We start from the raw sequence: 20155 nt of genomic DNA, 5'->3' as shown, positions 1-20155 counted from the left end.
GCATCTGGGCCTCGGGTTTTCCTATTAGAGGCTTTTCTTAACTTTAATGCAATTCTGTGGCTGTTACTTCATCCCATTTCATATCCTCTACCTTTAAACTTATTTTGTCTTTTACTTCTATCCATTTAGCATCTTTATATTCCACAAGATCTTAGATACTTTTCCAAAATATATCCATTTCCTCATTTTTTTGGTGGTCTTTCAGTTCCTTTTACATTGTTTCCCAATTCTCTATAAAACATTTTTGGGTCATCAATAAATTGCTTATTTTGTATTTTTCCTTTATATTTATCTGCCTAACTTCTGTTTTTCTGCCTGTTCCGAGATTTTTAGTTTTTCATTTGCAATAGTGCATGAATAGATCCTGATATGTTCTAATACTGATCATTGCTTTTATCACATCTGTCTTTCTGTTTTTGTTGATCTGTTCCCTCCTCTATACTCTTTTAACAGTGACACTTTTATGTCTTAAGTGCTTTATAGATGTTCTTTGTGTTTCACTGTTGCAGTCATTACATTTGGGTAATGTGCTGGCTGGTTGCCCTCTGTCGGCCTGAATTCCAAAGTCTTGGGTCCTGCGTCGGTTGCTGTCTCCTCTTCCATGATGTCAGGTCATCAGGGGTATAAAACAAGCAGCCAACGCCATTTTCTTTAGTCTTTCCTGCCGCGCGGTCCCCGAAGCAGAAGCAGTTTGCTAGTGCCGGTCGGCCGACTCCTGAAATTTTTGAGTTTCAGAACCGAAGTCTTCACTAAAGCTAAGTACCCCATTAGGAGAAACTTTTTTTGCTCCATACCGATGTTAGAAAAAGTTAATAATTGTATTACTTGTGGGAAGCAAATACCTCATAAGGATTTTCATTTATACTGTATTCCTTGCCTAGGCCCTAATCGCAACATGCCTGGCTGTCGGTTTTGTGCTAGATTTAACTAACACACTATTAAGCGTTGGTATATTTTTGCCTCAAAATATTTTGGAAACAGATTTAACTACCCTGAAATGTCGTCGGATAGCAATCCGACTACCGGAGTACACAAAAAAACGCAAAGAAAAGGACAGAGACAGACAGTCAAGGTCCAAAACCGACGACAAAGCTTCTCCTAAGCCAGTCGCCGGTACTCAGTGAGGTGCTTTCGCAGCCCCTGATACCCGCTACTTTCAAGTTGCAGGCCCCTACCGAGACCCATGTGGAGTCCGGCACACCGCGAGATTCTCAAAGTATTGTACCCACGGATGTCTCTCCCTCGGATGGGTCCTTAGCTGCTGAGCAGGCACCGGCTTCTGAGGGTGTATTCAGGCCTCAACATTTTTATATAAAACCGACGCCAGCTTCAAAATCAAAGACAAAAGCAACTTCTAAAGCTAAAAAAACAACGCATGAGCCACATGCACAGGCCTCTATGCCCAAAAAACAGATGATCAAAATGGCTGAAGACCTAATTACCTTGATCAGGGGTTCCCAACCCCCTCCAGATAAGAGGCCTAGGCAAGACACTGATTATGAATCTTCAGATCAGGTTTCTATTTTTTCTGATTCCTTTTCTAATCAGGAATTATGTATACCTCCCTATGAGGATTCTGATGCAGGGGAATCTATCCCATCTGCATCACCTCTTGAGGATTATACATTTGGAGAAACCTTGCGTACTTTGAGGGAGCATTCTCACTGGGAGAGTCAAGATTTCTCAGAATCAAAAAAGAGACTCAGGGATTTCCTTCTTCTCCCTCAGCATAGGCCTTTAGCCATACCTCCTGTTTTAGACATTGTGGATGATGTGTTTTCGGAGTCGAGCTTGACTCCAGACTCCTTACCTCCGGCTCCCAACAAGCCAGACAGATATTACAGGGTCCCTGACTCACACAAATTTTTATTTAGAAACCCTGCTGCTGACCCTGAAACTGTTTCACAGAGTCCAAAGGGGATTAAGGCCTCAACAGCAAAAAATCCTACCCCCTCTGACAGAGATTCAATGGCACTGGATAGATGGGGGAAGAAGGTTTATACATCTGCAACCTTGGCAATTAGGGCCTTAAACTGCCAGTTTCATATGCTCAAGTATCAACAACATGTTATGGAATTGCTGAAACAGAAAATGATGTTGACTTCTGAATGTGCAGAAAGTAAAGAATTGCAGGAATTATTGCATGCAGCTGAACAAGTTGGAAAGCATACTTTGCAATGTGGTTTTGATTCCTTAGAGGCCTCCTGCAGGGCCGCAGTTACTGGATCTGTGATTAGGAGGCATGCCTGGCTAAAAGAGCAAAATTTGCCTGATCATGTTAAAGCTAAATTATGGGATGCACCTTTACAGCATGATACTCTGTTTGGTATTAAGGCAGAAGAGGTTTTAAAGAAAATGGAAGACAAAGCTAAGTCTGCAAACTGTAAAAGACTTCTTACAAGTGCAGCCACCAAGATTCAGTAGACACTGGCCTTCAAAAAATTGGTCCTTTCCTGTGTCCGACAGAGCTCAAAGGGGCAAATCCAGATGCCCTAAAGGATCTAGATACCAGTTACAAGATTCTTACAGGTCAAAGCAATGGGGGGCTTCTACCTGCAAATCTGGAGGAGGTAAAGCGCAACCCTACAGAAAACAGTCCCAATGACTTCCCTCTGCCATCACCAAACACTTACCTTTTGGCAGCACCCTTAGGGTGAAAATTAGCACTTTTTTGCTCAAAATTGGCAGTTAGTAACCCAGGACGAGTGGGTGCTAAACATAGTATCTCAGGGATGCAAATTCCGCTTCCATACTCTGCCAGTGGCAAACGGTTGATGAGATCTGCCAAAAATCAATGGGCAGAAGCACAGAAACAGGTTACGTCCCTCATGGATATGGGGGCTAGTCAGCCAGTACTAGAACAGGAAAAAGGACAAGGTTTTTATTCAAGACTGTTCTTGGTCCCCAGAAAAGACAAGGCTTGGCGCCCAATACTGGACTTATCAGTTTTGAACACATACCTGGACATTCCAAAATTCAAAATGCTAACTTTACAGCAGCTTCTGCCCATGCTGGGCAAAAACGCTTGGCTGGTCACATTAGATCTAAAAGAGGCAAACCTGCATATCCGAAAAGGGAAACGTGCAGAAGATACCGCTGTTTCAAGGCTGGCTCCACGCATTGACAATTCTCTGTGCTGCCCTTTGGCTTATCTACTGTGCCCAGGGTCTTTACAAAGTGCCTGACACCAGTAATTGCATTTTGCAGACAAAAAATTATACAGATTTATCCTTATTTGGACAACTGTCTCATTTAAGCAGAGAACAAGGACATTCTTCTTCAGTACCTGGCATTTGTGAAAAGGCTTCTAACATGCCTAGGGTACACAATAAACGAAAATAAATCACAACTGGTACCCTCTCAAAAGATAACATTCCTGGGTGCAAGCTTGAATACAACTGCCCAGATGGCTTTCCTCACGCCAGACAAACAAAGGCAACTGACTACTTACTTCAAACTGATGGCAACGAAAACCCAGTTATCTGCAAGACAAACTCTGCAGGCTTTGGGGTTCATGGCATCCTGCATCCTACTGATTCCATATGCAACACCGCATATGAGGAAACTACAATGGTACCTAAAAAGTTTATGGAGTCAGCATTGTCACAGTCTGGAAGCAGTGATTCTGCTCATTCCCTGCCTACAACAGGAATTTCTATGGTGGGCAAAGGCATGTCTCCAGAACATGGGACGTGCTTTCACTCTACCCCCTGCCAGCCAAACCTTAACAACAGATGCATCAGATTATCCATGGGGGCCCACCTGGCGGGAAGATGCATTCAGGACATATGGACCCCAAAACAAATGCATCTGCATATCAACCAAAAAGAGATGTTACCTGTTCAAAATGCCCTGACAGCCTTCAAGGACTTATTTCATCCAGGACAACTACTGATAAAGACGGAAAACACCACGGTGATGTGGTATATAAACAAGCAGATGGGCATGCACTCATACCCCCTTTGCAGAATAGCCATGGCACTGTGGGACACAGTCTTGACTTACCAAGAACATCTTCAAGATCAGTTCCTGCCAGGAAAGCAAAATACTCTGCAAGACGATTTAAGCAGAAACCTTATGGACCCTCACAAGTGGAAACTAGATCCACAAGTCTTCAGCATGATAATAAAGAAATGGGGGAGACCGGATATAGACCTATTTGCCTCTCCTCAAAATTATCAACTGAAAAAATTCTGCACAAGGACTTATCACGGACAAGCATTGAAAGTGGATGCCCTATCCTTCAGTTGGAAAAACCTATCAGTTTGCGCCTTTCCTCCTCTGCCTCTTCTTCCCAAGGTGCTACTAAAAGTCAGACAGGAGAAACCAAAGATGATACTAATTGCCCCGGACTGGCCCTGCCAGTACTGGTACCCAATCCCAAGGAACATGTCTCAATTCGCAGCTTGGTACTTACCCATGGCCGGCCTTAGGCATAGGCCAACTAGGCGGCCACCTAGGGCGCCACTGTAGCAGGGGCGCTTTTCCAGTATTTATTTGGTGTAGGTAGACTAGGTTGGGGGCACCAGGGTGGTGTGGGGGGGGCTACTCTGGAGCCCTTTTGCCTAGGGCACCAGCTGACCTAAGGCCGCTGCTGTTGTCCCAGCAAAACAATCAAATCCTGTACAATCAGCTCCAAACACTGAACCTGGCAGCATGGCTGATTATGTAGTTATTCAAACAACACCTCTCAGTAAAGCTGTGATGGATGTCATTTTGGAAGCCAGAAGGCCTAGTACTAGAAAATCTTATGCTGATAAATGGAAGAGATTCTCGCTTGGAACCAAGCACAAGGAACTGATACAGCAGAGCCAAATATTCCTCAGATTTTAGAATACTTGACTGAGATGCTTGACAAAGGCCTATCTTTTTCATCAATAAAAATCCATGCCTCCGCCATCTCGGCTCATTAGAACACAGAGCCACCAATCTTTTCTCATCCTTTACTAAAGCAGTATCTGCCAAAAATTTAAGGCCTCCCAGAAGATCACCAGTTCCTGCATGTGACCTCAATTATGTGTTGGAAAAGCTCACCCTGCCTCCATTTGAACCAGCTGCTACTGCAGACCTAAAGTTCTTGTCATGGAAAACAGCTCTGCTCCTGGCAATTACTTCAGCAAGAAGAGTCTCAGAGCTACAGGCCCTCATGGCTGTGGAGCCTTTTATAATTTTTTACCCAGACAGGGTGTCCCTGAGGGCCAGTCCTTCATTTATGCTTAAGGTGGTTTCCAGTGTGGTTCTTAACCAAACTATTCATCTGCCAACCTTTTATCCAAATCCGCAGAACAAGGGGGAGAGGATTCTGCATTCATTGGACGTACACAGACAGCTAAGATTCTACTTGAGCAGGACTAAAGCTCTAAGAAAAACTGAGCAGTTACTAGTGACATATGTTGCAGGATCAGAAGGAAAGGCTATTTCAAAGTAGACTATTTCAAAGTGGATAAGCCACTGCATTCATTTCTGCTACTTACACCATGGCAGACCTGTGCCCAAGGGCATTAGGTGTCATTCCACCAGAGCTGCAGCTACATCAGCAGCCTTTCTCAGTGGAGTACCAACCAAAGACATTCTAGAGGCTGCTACTTGGAGTTCTGTTCACACTTTTACAAAGCATTATCATTTGCCTCTCTAAGTCCAGGGCAGGCTTTGCCACTGAAGTTCTGCAGGGCCTTATAGCCGCCCCTAATGCTGTTTAGCTCCAGCCTCCCATCCATAGCTTTGGGATTCTACCCAAATGTAATGAATGCAACAGTGAAACACGAAGAACATAGTACAGTTGTGTACACTTACCATAAATGTAGATGTTCAAGTGTATTCACTGTTGCAGTCCAGGTTACCCGCCATCCCCCTTTTATTCTGGAGTTTCTCATTCCTTCACTATCTTCTACAACCTATGTGGTGTATTTGCTTGTAGATGAATGTAAAGTTTGCATTGTTGCATGTATATATATATATATATATATATATATATATATATATATATATATATATATTTTTTTTTTTTTTTTTTTTTGCTACCTTTTTGGGGGCACCTGACATCTCGGGCAAGAAAAACTAAAGAAAATGTCGTCGGCTGCTTGTTTTATACCCCTGACGACCTGACGTCATGGAAGAGGAGACAGCAACCGACGTAGGACCCAAGACTTTGGAATTCATGCCGACTGAGGGCAACCTGCCAGCAGATTACCCAAATGTAATGACTGCAACAGTGAATACACTCGAACATCTACATTTATGGTAAGTGTACAGAACTGTACTTTTTCTCTCTTTGATACTCCCATGATAGTATTTGATTTCTCCCCTTCCTTTCCCTCACTTCCCTGTGTTCTTGTGGTAGAATTTTATCAGTTATTAATTTAGCTGCACAGTAATATATACTGTTTACTTCTGTTATATCATATGGATCTCTACGGACAGTCCTAATTACTGTGTTTGTTTTATCAAACTTCTGACTTTTTGGGTTTTATTGACTTTCTGCAGTCTGTTTTGTTCATTTATCTTAATGTGTCTGTCTGTCTCTGTTAAATCAAGCAACTCTCTTTTAGCTCATTTTCTTCTAAACCAAGGGCACATTTTTTGTTTCCCATTTCTTGACGGGCATTCTATAGAAAGTTCTTTAGCATCTTCCTGTGGCACATTCTCTTCAATTTCATCTTGTGCCATCCGTTGCTCACTGGCCTATCACTCCTCAACCTTGACTGCATCAGAGTTTCCACAGTTTCCTGTTCCTTTCCTTGCTGTCCAGCTTCAAGTGAACGTTTATACTGATTTCCTTTAGAAGGCTCCAAAATATCTTCAAATGGCACCTGACCAATTGCTTTCCATTCCACTGGTTTCCCCTTAATATGGATGTCTGTTACTCTATCCTGTTGTGGTGCTTTCTGAATTAGATTTTCTACAATGAATCCTTCACTTCACAGGTACTCCATAACCTCAGTTTCTATTTCCTTAATTTCTCCATTACTAATCTCCTTTTCCTCTTTATTTTCTTATTTTTTTTGTATTGTAAAGTTTTCCATGTCCGGATGTTTGGTGTTTTTGTATTGATTAATTTTACTTTCTCCTTTGCATAGATATCACACCATATTAAATATCTTCTTCTTTCTCATGTACATATTTCTTCTTCTTCTTCAGATGTCTCTTGATCTTCCTGTTTTCTTTACTTTGGGGATTCATTCCATCATACTGTAATGTAACCTGTGTTAGACCTTCTACACCAAATCCTTCACTTTGCAGGCACTCCATAACTTCAGCTTCTACTTTTTTAACTTCTGCGTTACTAATTTTCTTGTCTACATTCCCTCTTTGTGATATTTTTTTATTGTGAAATGTTCCATATCTGGATGCCTTTGCCTGTATTTCTTTTTGAATATCTTTTGGGCTGCCTTCTTTATATTGATTCATTTGGCTTTGCCTTTGCATAAATATTGCACCATATCAAATCTCTCTTTCCCATGTCCATATTTCTTTTTATACTTTTCAAAAATCTCTAGGTTTTGTTGTTTATATTTTCACACTTCCTCAAATGCTTCTTTTTTCAAACAGATCAAAGTTTCTTGGTCTGTATACTGTTTTTCACAAATCTGTTGTATTAATGAACATGCATTTTTATTTGAGGCTTCTGACAGTTCTTCTTGTGGAAGTATTTTTTCTTTCCTCTAATTTCTCATAGTCTTTTTGTTTATCTTGTGTTTGGAAATTCTGGGCTTTTTGTATAATAGTAACTACATAATTTCTTTCTTATCCTCAATAGTCCATTCTGTTGTCTTTATGGCTCTTCTTTGGCCTATCCGTTGTTGTGATTTTTTGTGGACTTCTACTTCTTCCTATAAAGGGGAGCATCCTCCATCTGGGTCTGGTCTGGCTCCATTGTAGAAATGTTTCTGTATTTTGAGGATTTTATACTGTCATTTTTTCCAGTCCTGCACCAGTGCACCTAACAGGATTGGGCACTTTTTTATCCTGAGTCTTGTACACCCAGTTGTCTGTTTTAATTTTTGACCTACTTCTGTCCATGATATATGCTATATAAATACAGTCTATATGTCAGTGTTGTCTTAGTGAGTTTTTGTGAAAAACAGGGTCTACCTCGTGAAGGTACTCACCAAAACTTGAGGATGAATTCAATTTCAGCACTACTACTGTCCTTTGCTTGCTGACTTATCTCTCCATTCGGACTCCTATGTGATCCTTCTAGGAGTATTAGAGGTTTACTCCACTTGTGTCAGTACCTTTGCAGGTATGAGATCAGCATTCATCTTTGCAGGGAAAAATGAACAGCTGAAGAAGCTTGACCAAGTCTACACAGAAAGTGGGTAGACTGAAATGCAATATTTTGTTTTTATTAGCATCATCATCATCAACAGGGACTCCCTTCTTGAAGAGCTGATGTCACGATAAGTTGCTTACATTATTAAATGCAATGATTTATTATTACAGGGGCATCCCCTTGAAGAGTTTTGTTAAGGTAAGTAGTTTACACAGTTTTAGCTTTTCTAACTGTCCAGTACTTTTTAGTGACTTGTACATTTTTTTCTATATGCATTTTGCCACCCTATACCTGTAGACAGCAACCCCCACTAACAGACTTGAGCCTATTCACTTTCTTATACTATATATTTCCAGCATGGTGGCAAGAGCTATCCTAAGTGACGGTCATTTGTGTAGCCATATGAGTGTTCTTTGTAAGCCCTAATCATTCCCCTGGACAGGAACCATGTAGCCTGTGTCACACAAGGAACCACTCCGCCTTTCCATATGTGAATGTATGCTCTCATGCAACTACAGTGAAGCCTAATGCAGATGCAGTTTGGTGACAGATGCTTACCTCAGGTATTTGTTTCAACAATCCTTCTTCAAAGGATTGTAGCACTGGATTGCCTTATTGTATTCCCAGGATAGGCACTGTCATCTTCTCTATGCCATGTTCAGTGAAGGTTACCTTGGTCATAGTCAGACATATTTCTATTTACGATAGTGGAGCTATCCTTAATTGATGCACTTCAACTAAAGGTTATTTCATAAGCTGTATCTTTGTCTCTCAATTATCCATCAGCTCTTCTTTTTTTGTCTCACATTAACATATGTTTGTAGCTTTCCTAGAATTTCTTGCACTATATTGAACTTATCCCTTTCATTATTTCTGTGTTACGAAACATTTTAAAATTTGCCAGTTTTATTCTCCCTGATTTATAATCTTTTGCCAGCAGCATGGATTCCTCTTTTATTTGCACTTAGCTATCCATTTCCTGACATCTGAGGAGCTGCTTATGTAGCACTAATCACATTTCTTTCTTTTTGCTCTAGACAGTTGTTTTCCAGATGAGTATGCATTTGGATTTTTTGGTCTTGAAGTATGGTGCCACAAACTGCAACCCAAACTGACTTTTTGGTGCTATTGGTGGTTGTTTCTGAAGTGTACCTTTATTAACGATGTCCTTGAAAAAAGCAGTAAACTTCCTGCAGTGATAGCTCTTCAAGTCGTGTCAACCCACCCTTATTTTCTGTCAGTGCAAGACAAAAAGTTGAATTCTGTGTAATATATTTGTTTTTTTCCTTGTGGTCTGATACTGTGTACATTACCCTCAAATGCTGATTCACCAAAAAGAGCCTTCTGGCAAAGAGCCAGGCATAATATGAATATCTGTTTGTAGGAGATTTTATGATGACTGGCCACAGTGATAACAGTAGGTGCATGAAGTTGCCTGGTAAAAGTGTTTTGTTCCACCTTTGAAGTAAATATATCATTGCAACTAAATAGTGTTTGTGTTTGTTATAGTGTTATTTCTTTGCTTCTACAAAAATAAAATGTCTTTGTAAATGCATTCTTGGTTTTTGATATATTCTCTCCACCATCCCAAAGCTATAGATGGTTAGGCAGGTCTCTTTGTCCTAATGCTTTTTCATTTGACATGTTAAAAGTCAAAAAATGAATTCTAGCTTTAAAATTAGTAAGGAGAAGCAATTTAGCCAGATTTTGTTCTTAAATGAAAAGTTTTTACTCATTTGGTACCTTGCTAGGTTAAACTACAAGAAGCCATAGAATATGAAGACTTGGAGAAAAATAGCGGGAGGAGAACTATTGCACTGAATCTGAAAAAATCAGACCGGTAAGTCATTACTAGAGAAGTTAAAGCAGGTTGCTTGCTTCATACCTGTTTAGTTCATAGAGATAACACACAAAGTCTTTGTTGGAGAGTGCAAGTGTTCCCTCTGTTGTTTTTTTATTATTATTATTTTTAATAATCACAGTTTGTACTGCTAATGTTTCCATTTTGTTTCCAAGACAGTAAGTTGCTTGATATTGCAAAATTGAATGCAACACATGGCAAAAGCACCAATAAATATGAACTGCACAAAAATATTCTAAACTAATAAAGCAAAATCACTTTATACTATTCGTACACATTGTCCAAGGGATCATGCTGATGAATAATGATTGTCTTAGTAATTTTGATTCCTTAGAAGCCACAGTTAAAGAACATAGTAAAGTTACAACAGCACTCACATAATTACATCCTGACTTAACTGTACAGTGTAGCATGTTACCAAAGAGCAGAATAGCCAGTAGTGTCAAAGTCTGAGAACTACATAGTTACAGATGTAGAATTTTAACCTGTGATTCATTTTGATGTTAAAGAATATTGAGATTATTCAGATGTTGGGGAATTTCTCAGGGTCTGTTGAGAATTTCTGTGAAACTTTCCATGCTGCCATGGTATTCTTGATGATTGAACACCAAAGTTTCAAATTGATTTCTTCTCTTCCCATCCAGTCCTTGTTGATGAAGAATCTGACCCATGCTGATATATTACATCGCATATAATTTTCTTCTGGAGGAGGATACTGGATTGCAACTCAAAAAAGTTATTTCTTACAGACATGTTTTTTCTAATGCTAAACAGGTTTACCAGATTATCTAGTAAACACAAATTCCATGTCATTCACATAGAATTATAAGCCTGTAAGATATGTATTGGGTCAAAACAGAATTTTCTTCCCACACGTGGAAACTTCTGAAGATAATGTTTTATGCATAGAAGGGTAGGGTATTAGGTAGGAATTTTGCAGCAACTCACATTGTTGATATGCAAGTTCGGAATATGATAAACACTTGTATGCATTAACACAGATAAGAGCTCAGCCTGGTTTGATACTGATCTGAGGACCAGTATTGAGAAAGATATAGTTTTGAAAAGTATGGTGACTGTAGAATTAAAAGACTAATTCACATTTCTTGTGGTTGTATTACAGTAAGTCTGAGTATTTAGATTCTTCATTTTAAATTGGGCTATAAAAAGAGTTTCTTGTAAGGTTGAAGTGAACTCACAAGGTTGAATTCACCGTTAATGAACCATTTTCTGCCAGGTAACACAGGCACATGTTTCAGATCATTGGAAAGGTTGTAATATTTAGAGGTGTATTTGTTAATAATGAGATTAACTACAAGATTAGTAAGGATATGTCAAACAGACCCAATTTCTTACATTTTGAGTATTTAAAACAGAAATTTCAAAAAACAGAAGAAGAATGTTTTGGAAAATATGGTGATAACTTGACTAGAAAAAGAAGAGATTTGTAGGAAATTCCAGTTTCATTTATCAAGTCATTTGTATCCTTAATAAAGTGCTGTTGACTGGAAAACTAAACTGGTCAGAAATCTCAAATTTGACCACCCTTGAAAGGTTATAATAAAGTGTTTAAGATCACAGTTTTTCTTTTATTCTGAAAGATTGAAACTAATGCCAGGCTAATTGTTGTGCCAGAAAAGTTGCAAAATAATTTTGTTTGGAGATTCGAGATAAAATCTGGAGGAATATGGGAAACAGAATTGTTGCAAACGAGCCAAGGGGTGATTTATTGATGACCTAGATAAAGGACCAAATTTAAGTTTGTTTCAGTCCTCTGTTGATTTTTGACCTTTTTATAAGAGTGCTGATATTTGTATAATGAGTAGAACAAATATTGGCTTTATATTTCATTGTTAGTTATTTTAATTCACTGAGAGATATATTGGGTAAGACAAGAGAGGAACTTCATGGTATATTTGGATTCTTAAGAGGGAAAATAATTGATTTTTTCCAAGTTTAGTGTGTGATTAGAGGCTTTAATGTAATGGGTTAGGAGTAGCAAGATTGGGAGCATTAAGTAGGCTGTCATTCACAAAAAAATCCCAGTGTTTCTCTTCCAACCTCTGTCACCCTATATTCCTCCTCTCAAACATCTCTTTGTTAATAATCCAAATATGTTATGTGCTGTTGTCCTATCTCGCCTTCATTCTTACCAGGATGGGTACGGATCCAGTCCTTGGATCTGATTTGGCCTTTATACACAAGCTCGAGGTCTTCCACTAGGTCATGGCTAAACTCTATCCCAGCATGCACTAGTAAAGCTCCCCAGGTCTTGTTTGCTGCTAAACAAGATCAGGTGGTCGTTCTGGCTCTGGCTAAGTATACTCTATCTTATAATCACTATTGTTGGAAATTTCCTGTTCTTCACTATTATTAATCTAGATAACTAGTTATTGTGCTAGTTTATTTCCGCTTTGTTGTGCCTGTTTTTCTGCTGTTAGTCGTTGTCTTCCACCTAGGCCTTCTTGTCCCTATCCCGGCCTCCACCTTAAGACTCTTAATAGCCCGTTTAAGTTAGAGAGGCCTTCTTACTCTTGTTTTTCTCTTTTAGGAATTGTTAAGGTCAGTTTGTTTAAATTAGAGAACTGCCTTACCCTTAGCCCATTTAAGTTAGAGGGCTACCCCTTTTCCTTTCAGTCTCCCGGGTGTCTCAGAAGCAATATAAGAAGGTCCGGGTTTATCAAAATCTGACCAATCTCCATCTTCAAAATCTTCAAAACAAGTCTGAGAAGAGATCTTCCTCTTCTAGTCCTCCATCTGAGCCTTCAAAATAGGTTGCCAGAATTTTGACACTGGATGCTAAGTCTGTCGGTCTGAAAAATCTACAGCTCCAGCACCATCAGTCTGGGTGCCGGTAGAATTTGAGTTGCGGAGCCTGTCCCCTGTCTTGGAGCTGTTCTCCCCTACTCTAAGATCACCTATACTTCAACCTTCCAAGTCTCCAGCCCCCTCCACTTGGTCTTCCAGGAGCCTATCCGACAACAACGTGGATTGAGTGGTACAGAGGCTATTAAGGACACCAGCGCTGGCCAGGCTGTTATCGGATCCAACCCTGAGTACTTCGGATCTGACCACATCCTCCCCTTCTGCTTTGATTCCTCCTCAGATCTGACATCGGACTTTGGAGTCAGAATGTCCTGAGCTGATATCAGTGGAACCATCGGACCCAAGACCTATTACGGGATCTTTGGATCTGACCATTGCTCTGACGTCCTCGGCTCCATCGGAGCTCATGGAGTCTAGGTGCTGACGCTGTCTCTTCAGGTGTGGGAGGGTGTCAGATTGGACAGTTGTCAGATCTGACCTTGCCTTGTGGGGCATCAGCTCGGGTGATCTCTGCTCCTACCTCATCCTCAAGGCCGTCATCCTTGATCCCAGGGGTTTTATTCGACTTCTTCAGATCCAGGGATTTCCTCGGATCAGGGGCTGGGGGCTTTTGAGGTGATGAAAGTACTATCTCCACAGGCAGTTCCTCTGTCATCTCCAGACATTCTTCCCCCAAAAGTAGCAGTGTCTGCCTCTATACCCTTTCATCCACAGGGACGTGGAGATCCTAGGCCTCAGGATGCCCCACAGGGTACCCCCCACTCTTCTGAAACCTCTTCAGAGTACCCCTCTGAGGAGGTCCCTCAGAAGAGGTTATGTATGCAAGAGGAAGCATTTAGACTTTGCAGAGGAATCCATCACTTCTGATATGAACCTCAATAAAGCTGAAGGGTCCTCATGGTCACCTCCTGATGATGTCTTCTTTGGAGACCTCTTAGAAATACTTAAGCAGAGAGGCGACTGGAAGTCCACCAACCCTTCAGCAGAAGAGTCCATGTACCTGAAGGCCTTTAGATCTCACCCTTCTTCCACTTCGATGTCTCCACCTTTCGACAAACTTCTGGCTCTATTTTCTCGGAAGGTGCGGGAGTCTCCAGATTCAGTGGAACCTGTTCCTTGGAGGCCAGATAAGTTTATCACGTCCCCCTAAGACAAAACCTTTTTAGCTAAGGGAGTCCCAGTAGATGCTGTGTTGGTGGAGGCAGCCACCAAAAAGGAACTCTTGAGACATCATCTTCTGTTCATCCACTGAGCAAGTAGTCTCGTACAATGGACAGACATGGAAAGAGCATTTTTTCTTCAGTGATTTATGCTCTCAGACCACTGAATTACCTGACCCATTTTACTAGATTACAGAGAGATCTCCTGAAGGTGTTAGGAGGCACTCTCCAAGGTTCAGTAGCTGAAGGGGTTTTGGAGAAAGTTTCCTGTCGGCTCTCTGCCTTAAATTCAGTTGTCAACTCCTCCATGAGACTGATTTCTTATACAGCAGATGGAACGAGTAGAGCAGCGGGTTCAGGAATTTCCCAAAGGAGACATTCTTGGATGCGCTTGTGTGACTTCACTGAGACATTTAAATCTTCCTTTGTGAACACCCCGTTTGATGGCTCGTCTCTGTTCGGACCCAAAGTCAAGGGCACAGTAACCAGATGTGAGCAAGAAGGAAAGACTCTGCCATAGAAGACCATTTTTCCCTAACAGACCATATCCCAAAGGTCAGAAAGGAAGTGGAAAAATGTGGTTTCGAAAATCCCAGAGAGCTTTCCAGGACACACGTGGTGAATTTTCCACCAGGGGCAGAGGGCGAAGTAGTAATGGAAGACATCAACCAAGTGGCAGAGGGGATCCGCAGAATCAGGTCTACAGAGAATCTTTCTTTGGTAAGCCCTTTCAGTGCCTCCTGAAAGGAAGCCCACCTGTCCGTCTCCGGAGGCAGTTGGGGGCCATTTACCTTTGTACCCAGAAGCCTGGTTACAAATAAAAGACAAGTGGGTACAAAGTATCATATCCAGAGGTTACTCCATACCCTTTTCCTTCCCCGTCCCAAACATATAAAAGATCCCAGACATTCCACCCAGTCAGAGGGAATAAGCAGTGTTAGAAAATTAAAAGTTGCTAGACAAGAGAGTCATCCAAACATTCCCTGCAGACCAAATAGGATCTGGAACTTACTCAAGATTCTTTTTAGTTCCAAAGAAAACCGGGGGCTGGAAACCAATTCTGGATCTCAGCAGTCTAAACAAATCAGTAAGAAAGTCCAAGTTCCAGATGGTAACACTGCAGTCAGTACTCCCATTTTTGGGACAAGATGACTGGATGTGCTAAGGTAGACCTCCAGGATGTGTACTACCACATAAAAATGAACAGGCGATCCTGGAGACACCTGCGCTTTCGGCTGGGAGCCAGTCACTCACTACCAGTTTCAAGCTCTGCCCTTTGGCCTCAATACAGCCCCTAGAGTGTTCACCAAATGTATGGCAGTAGTAGTGGCTCACTTGAGGCGTCTAGGATTCCGGTTGTTTCCATACTCAGACGATTGGCTCCTAACTGCCACTACCGAGCATCTACTAATAAAAAGCAAGAGACACCACCTTGCAGCTCTGTTGTCACCTAGGAATTACAATAAACTACGAGACATCTGCCTTGCTGCCCTCTCAGCATGTCATATTTATAGGAGCAGAATTGGATACAACAAATATGATGGCCAAACTTCCTCCAGAAAGAGTTGAAGTTCTATGACATCAGGTTCTAAATCTTCTCACAAAGAAAAAAGCACAAGCAAGGATAGTCCTAAAAGTTTTGGGGAGCATGGCAGCAACAATAACCTTGATCCCATTAGCAATTCTCCAGTGGCTGCTGTCCACTCAGTGGTTGATGCAGGAATTGCAGATGTCCCACAAAATAATGATAACAGAATATTGCAAAAAAGACCTTTCTTGGTGGCTTAACTCCACTCATGTGACGCTAGGTCGACCGTTTGTACTTCCCAAACCATTAGCCACTGTGACCACGGATGCCTCTCAGATGGGGGGGCATTATCTGGGAAAGATGGTCCAAGGTACCTGGCAGGATCACGAGGCCCATTTGCACATCAGTGTCCTAGAGATGAGTGCGGTGCTTCTAGCATTGTAAGCATTTCAGGACTCTCTTCCATTGGGAACTATTGCAGTACAGACAGACAACATGCTAGTTGTATGGTACATAAACAAGGAGGAACCAGATCTTACCCCCTTTGTCGACAGGCCCTGAGAGTATGGCAGTGGGCGACCTCCTCCCAGCACTTTCTGATAGCAACGCACATCTCTGGGAAATCCAACGTGATAGCAGTGCGATTCTTATGCCTCACGAGTAATCCCTAAAACAGGAAGTAGTGGAAAAGATTTTCTGCAAATGGGGCCGGCCTTGCTGCAACCATTTTGTGACATCCATGAATGCCAAATGCAGCAGTTACTTTGCCCTTATCCACCCTCCAGGGGGGTCACCAAGGCATGCACTTGTCCACGATTGGCCCTCTGGTCTCCTCTATGCTTTTCCTCCCTTTCCTTTAATGCCCAAAGTTCTTCAGAAAGCCAGTTGCTTGGGAAAGGACTTGATACTCATCGCCCCATACTGGCCTTGTCAAATCTGGATCTCCTTCCTGTGGCCTCATCTTCAGGAGGAACCTTGCATTCTGAACCAAGTTCCAGACCTTTTGACTCATGCATCAGGAACACTCCATCCTTCCCTTCACACCCTCAATTTGACAGCTTGGCTGCTCCAGTTCCATCCATAGCCAGGATGTTCGTCGTGTTTCACTGTTGCAGTCATCACATTTGGGATATCTGCCTGCAGGTAGCCCTCAGCTGGCCTGAATACCAGAGTCTTCAGATTTGTGCATCGGATGCTGTCGCTTCTTCCATGATGTCAGGTCGTCAGGGGTATAAAACATACAGCCGACGCCATTACATCAGTCTTTCTTGCCGTGCGGTGCCCAAAGCAGAAGCAATTCGAAAGTGCCAGTCGGCCAACTCCTGAAATTTTCGTTTTCGAGATTCAGACCTGAAGTCTTCAAAAAGATAAGTAAGGTGGGAAGGTGGCATAATGGTTAAGGTGTTTGTTTTACAAACAAAAGGTGCAGGGTTTGTCTCTCACAAGGGATAATTGGCTAGGCTTAAAAGGGCACACAAGGGCAGTTAGCCTAGTACTATTCTATAAACCTCGTTGGGGATCCTTTTTTCTTGCTCTAACCAATGTCAGAAAAAAATAACAATTGTCTTGCCTGTGGAAAACAAATACCTCATAGAGATTTTCATTCTTACTGCGTCACCTATTTAGGCCCTGACCACGACGTCCCTCGCTGTCAGTTTTGTGCCTGGTTCAACACCCGAACTATTCGTTGTCAGGCTATTTTTGTAGCTAAATACTTTCATTCTCGATCTCCATACTCCGAAATGACTTCATTAAGCCATCTGACTACTGATCTCCCAAAAAAACATAAGGATAAAGACAGAGACAGACTGCATAGGTCCAAAACTGACGATGATGCTTCCGATAAGCTAGTCGCCAGTACGCCGGTACTCAGTGAGGTGCTTTAGCAGCCCCTGATACCCGCTACTACAGATTCGCAGGCCTCTACTGAGACCCATTCGGAGTCCGGTATGCCGCAAGATGCTTCTTCGACTATGGAACCTGCGGATGTCTCTACCTTGGATGGGTCCAGAGCCGCTGTGCAGGCACCGGCTTCTGAGGGTGTATTCAGGTCTACCGATTTTCATATCATAGGTTCATAGGTAAGTACTAGGCTATCTGCAAAGGGCATCTATAAGCCTAGCCAGAATGTGTTGGCTTTCGCCGCTCCCTTAGATTAGATGTTCTTCGTGTTTCACTGTTGCAGTCATTACGTTTGGGTAATCTGCTGGCAGGTTGCCCTCAGTTGGCCTGAATTCCAAAGTCTTGGGTCCTGCGTCGGTTACCGTCTTCTCTTCCATGACGTCAGGGGTATAAAACATGCAGCCAATGCCATTTTCTTTAGTCTTTCTTGCCGCGCGGTGCCGGAAGCAAAAGCATTTTGCAAGTGCCGGTTGGCCGACTACTGAAATATTCGAGTTTGAGTTTCAGAACCGAAGTCTTCACTAAAGCTAAGTACCCCATTGGGGAAACTTTTTTCTTGCTTTTTACCAATGCCAGAAAAAGTTAATAACTGTATTACTCGTGGGAAGCCAATACCTCATAAGGATTTCCATTTATACTGTATTCCTTGCCTACGCCCTGATCACAATGTGCCTGGCTGTCGGTTTTGTGCTAGATTTAGCCAACGCGCTATTAAGCGTCGGTATATTTTTACATCTATTTATTTATTTATTTCCAGTTTGATTACCGGGGAGGTCCACTGGATCCTGGGGACCCGTTTTCAGTGGAGGCCCAGGGAGAAAAGCTCCAAAAATACAAATACAAATTACAATTTACAAAATATGAAAAAATATAAGTGATACATTGAGGTGACCAGTTTGTACAATAGGAACATTCATTATTACAAAATAGTCAAATACAACTTCACTAAGGTTATTCTAAAATGTTATACAATTATAAAGCTGTTCTTATAGAGTAATTTGAGAAAATGCATTATATAAGCACATAAGCACATTCTAAAAAGGCTATATATTTATAAAGCTATTCTTATAGTAGAGTAATTTGAGAAAATGCATTATATAAGCACATAGAGAAGAGAGTTAAGAAAATCTATTTTACAGTATTTACAAAAGGGGGTTCAAAGATAAATAATTGTAGGACATTTTGAGAGCAAGGGTACATTCCATGTGGGATATCAGTGTGTTCTTGGATAATTTTTATGTGGGGTAGACTATATGCACTGCCTCACCTTTTTACATTCTAGGTAGGATATCAGTGTATTCTTGTATAGTTTTAGGTAGGGTGAAGACAGAAGCATTTCCACTTAGTGGATATATGTTTGAAAAGCTGAGTTTTGAAATTTTCAGAGGTTGATATTGTTCTTAAAGAGGAAGGGAGAGAGTTCCAAGTCTTGCCAATAGTGAAGGAGAAGAGAAGTTGGCCAGCTGGACTTTTAGGTTTATTGATAGCAATCAGGTTTTGATGTTCGGATCTGAGAGTTCTATTGGGGATGTAGGGTGGAAGGATGTTAGCTAGGGCAGGACAGTTAGATGGCTGAAATATAAGTTTGTGCGCTGTGGTGAGCTGCAGTTCTAGCCAATTTAGGGATTGAAGGGAAAGCGATGATGGGTGGAATTTTTGCAGTTGGAGGCAAATTTAGAGATCTTATTGTAGCAGCTTTCTAGTTTGGAGGTGATAGAGGATGACAAGTTGGTTAGGAGAGGAGCTCCATATAATAATGAGGGCAAAAGGTAGGTAGTGGCCAAAGTGTGCCTGGTGGAGTGAGAGAGAAAGCGATTATTCCTATATAGCATGCCTAGTTTTTGGTGGGTTTTCTTAATATTTTGTTGAATGTGTATGTCGGACTTTAGGAATTCATCGACTATAACACCAAGAAGTTTGGCAGAGGGAACCACTTCAATAGTGGAGTTGGAGTTACTAAGGACTTTGAAAGTGTCTTTGTCATAGGAGTAAAACTTTCTGGGGGAGAAGAGGAGAATTTTGGATCTGTTAGCATTAAGGGAGAGGTGGTTTTGGCACATCCAGTTTTCAGTGGTTGAGAAGGCAGCTTGGGTTTTGAGAAGCAGTTCAGAGATGTTTGAGGCAGAGCAGACTAAGGTTGAATCATCTGTGAATTGAATAATTTTGGTATCAGGGATAGCAGTGTGAAAGTTATTAATAAAAATATTAAAAAGCATGGGTCCAAGGATGGATCCCTGTGGTATACCTGTTGGTGTAGGTAGGAAGGAGGAGATGGAATTTTTCCATTTGACTGCCTGAGACCTATCTGATAAGTAGCTAGAGAACCAGGATAGAGAGTTAAATGAGAGATGCAGGTTTGATAGATGAAGGAGAAGATGTTTATGGGAAACAGTATCGAAAGCTTTTGAGAGATCAAGCAAAACAGTAGAGACCAGGTGACCTGAATCTCAGGCTTGATTGATGGTTTCTAAGAAGGAAAGTAGAGCAGTAGTAGTGCTATGGCCAGAGCGAAAGCCATGTTGAGTTGGTGTAAGAAGATGGTTTTGGGTTAGAAAAGGCATAAGTTGGAAGTGGATACACTTTTCTAAGATTTTAGTGATTGGTGA

General features: G+C 41.5%; 1 protein-coding gene across 1 annotated transcript in view; it reads left to right on the top strand.

The window, feature by feature from the left end:
- GTF2H1 (general transcription factor IIH subunit 1) overlaps positions 1 to 20155 on the top strand; it is a 1328232-nt gene that overhangs the window by 848466 nt on the left and 459611 nt on the right. Inside the window, exon 11 of the mRNA XM_044059405.1 lies at positions 10024 to 10112. Coding sequence (XP_043915340.1) covers positions 10024 to 10112 — 89 coding nt within the window. The remainder of the gene's footprint in view (positions 1 to 10023; positions 10113 to 20155) is intronic.

The sequence above is a fragment of the Protopterus annectens genome, chromosome 17.part0 (assembly GCF_019279795.1).
Source record: "Protopterus annectens isolate FY-2018-M chromosome 17.part0, PAN1.0, whole genome shotgun sequence".
Taxonomy (NCBI): domain Eukaryota; kingdom Metazoa; phylum Chordata; order Ceratodontiformes; family Protopteridae; genus Protopterus; species Protopterus annectens.
This window is presented reverse-complemented; position numbering and strand designations above follow the sequence as displayed.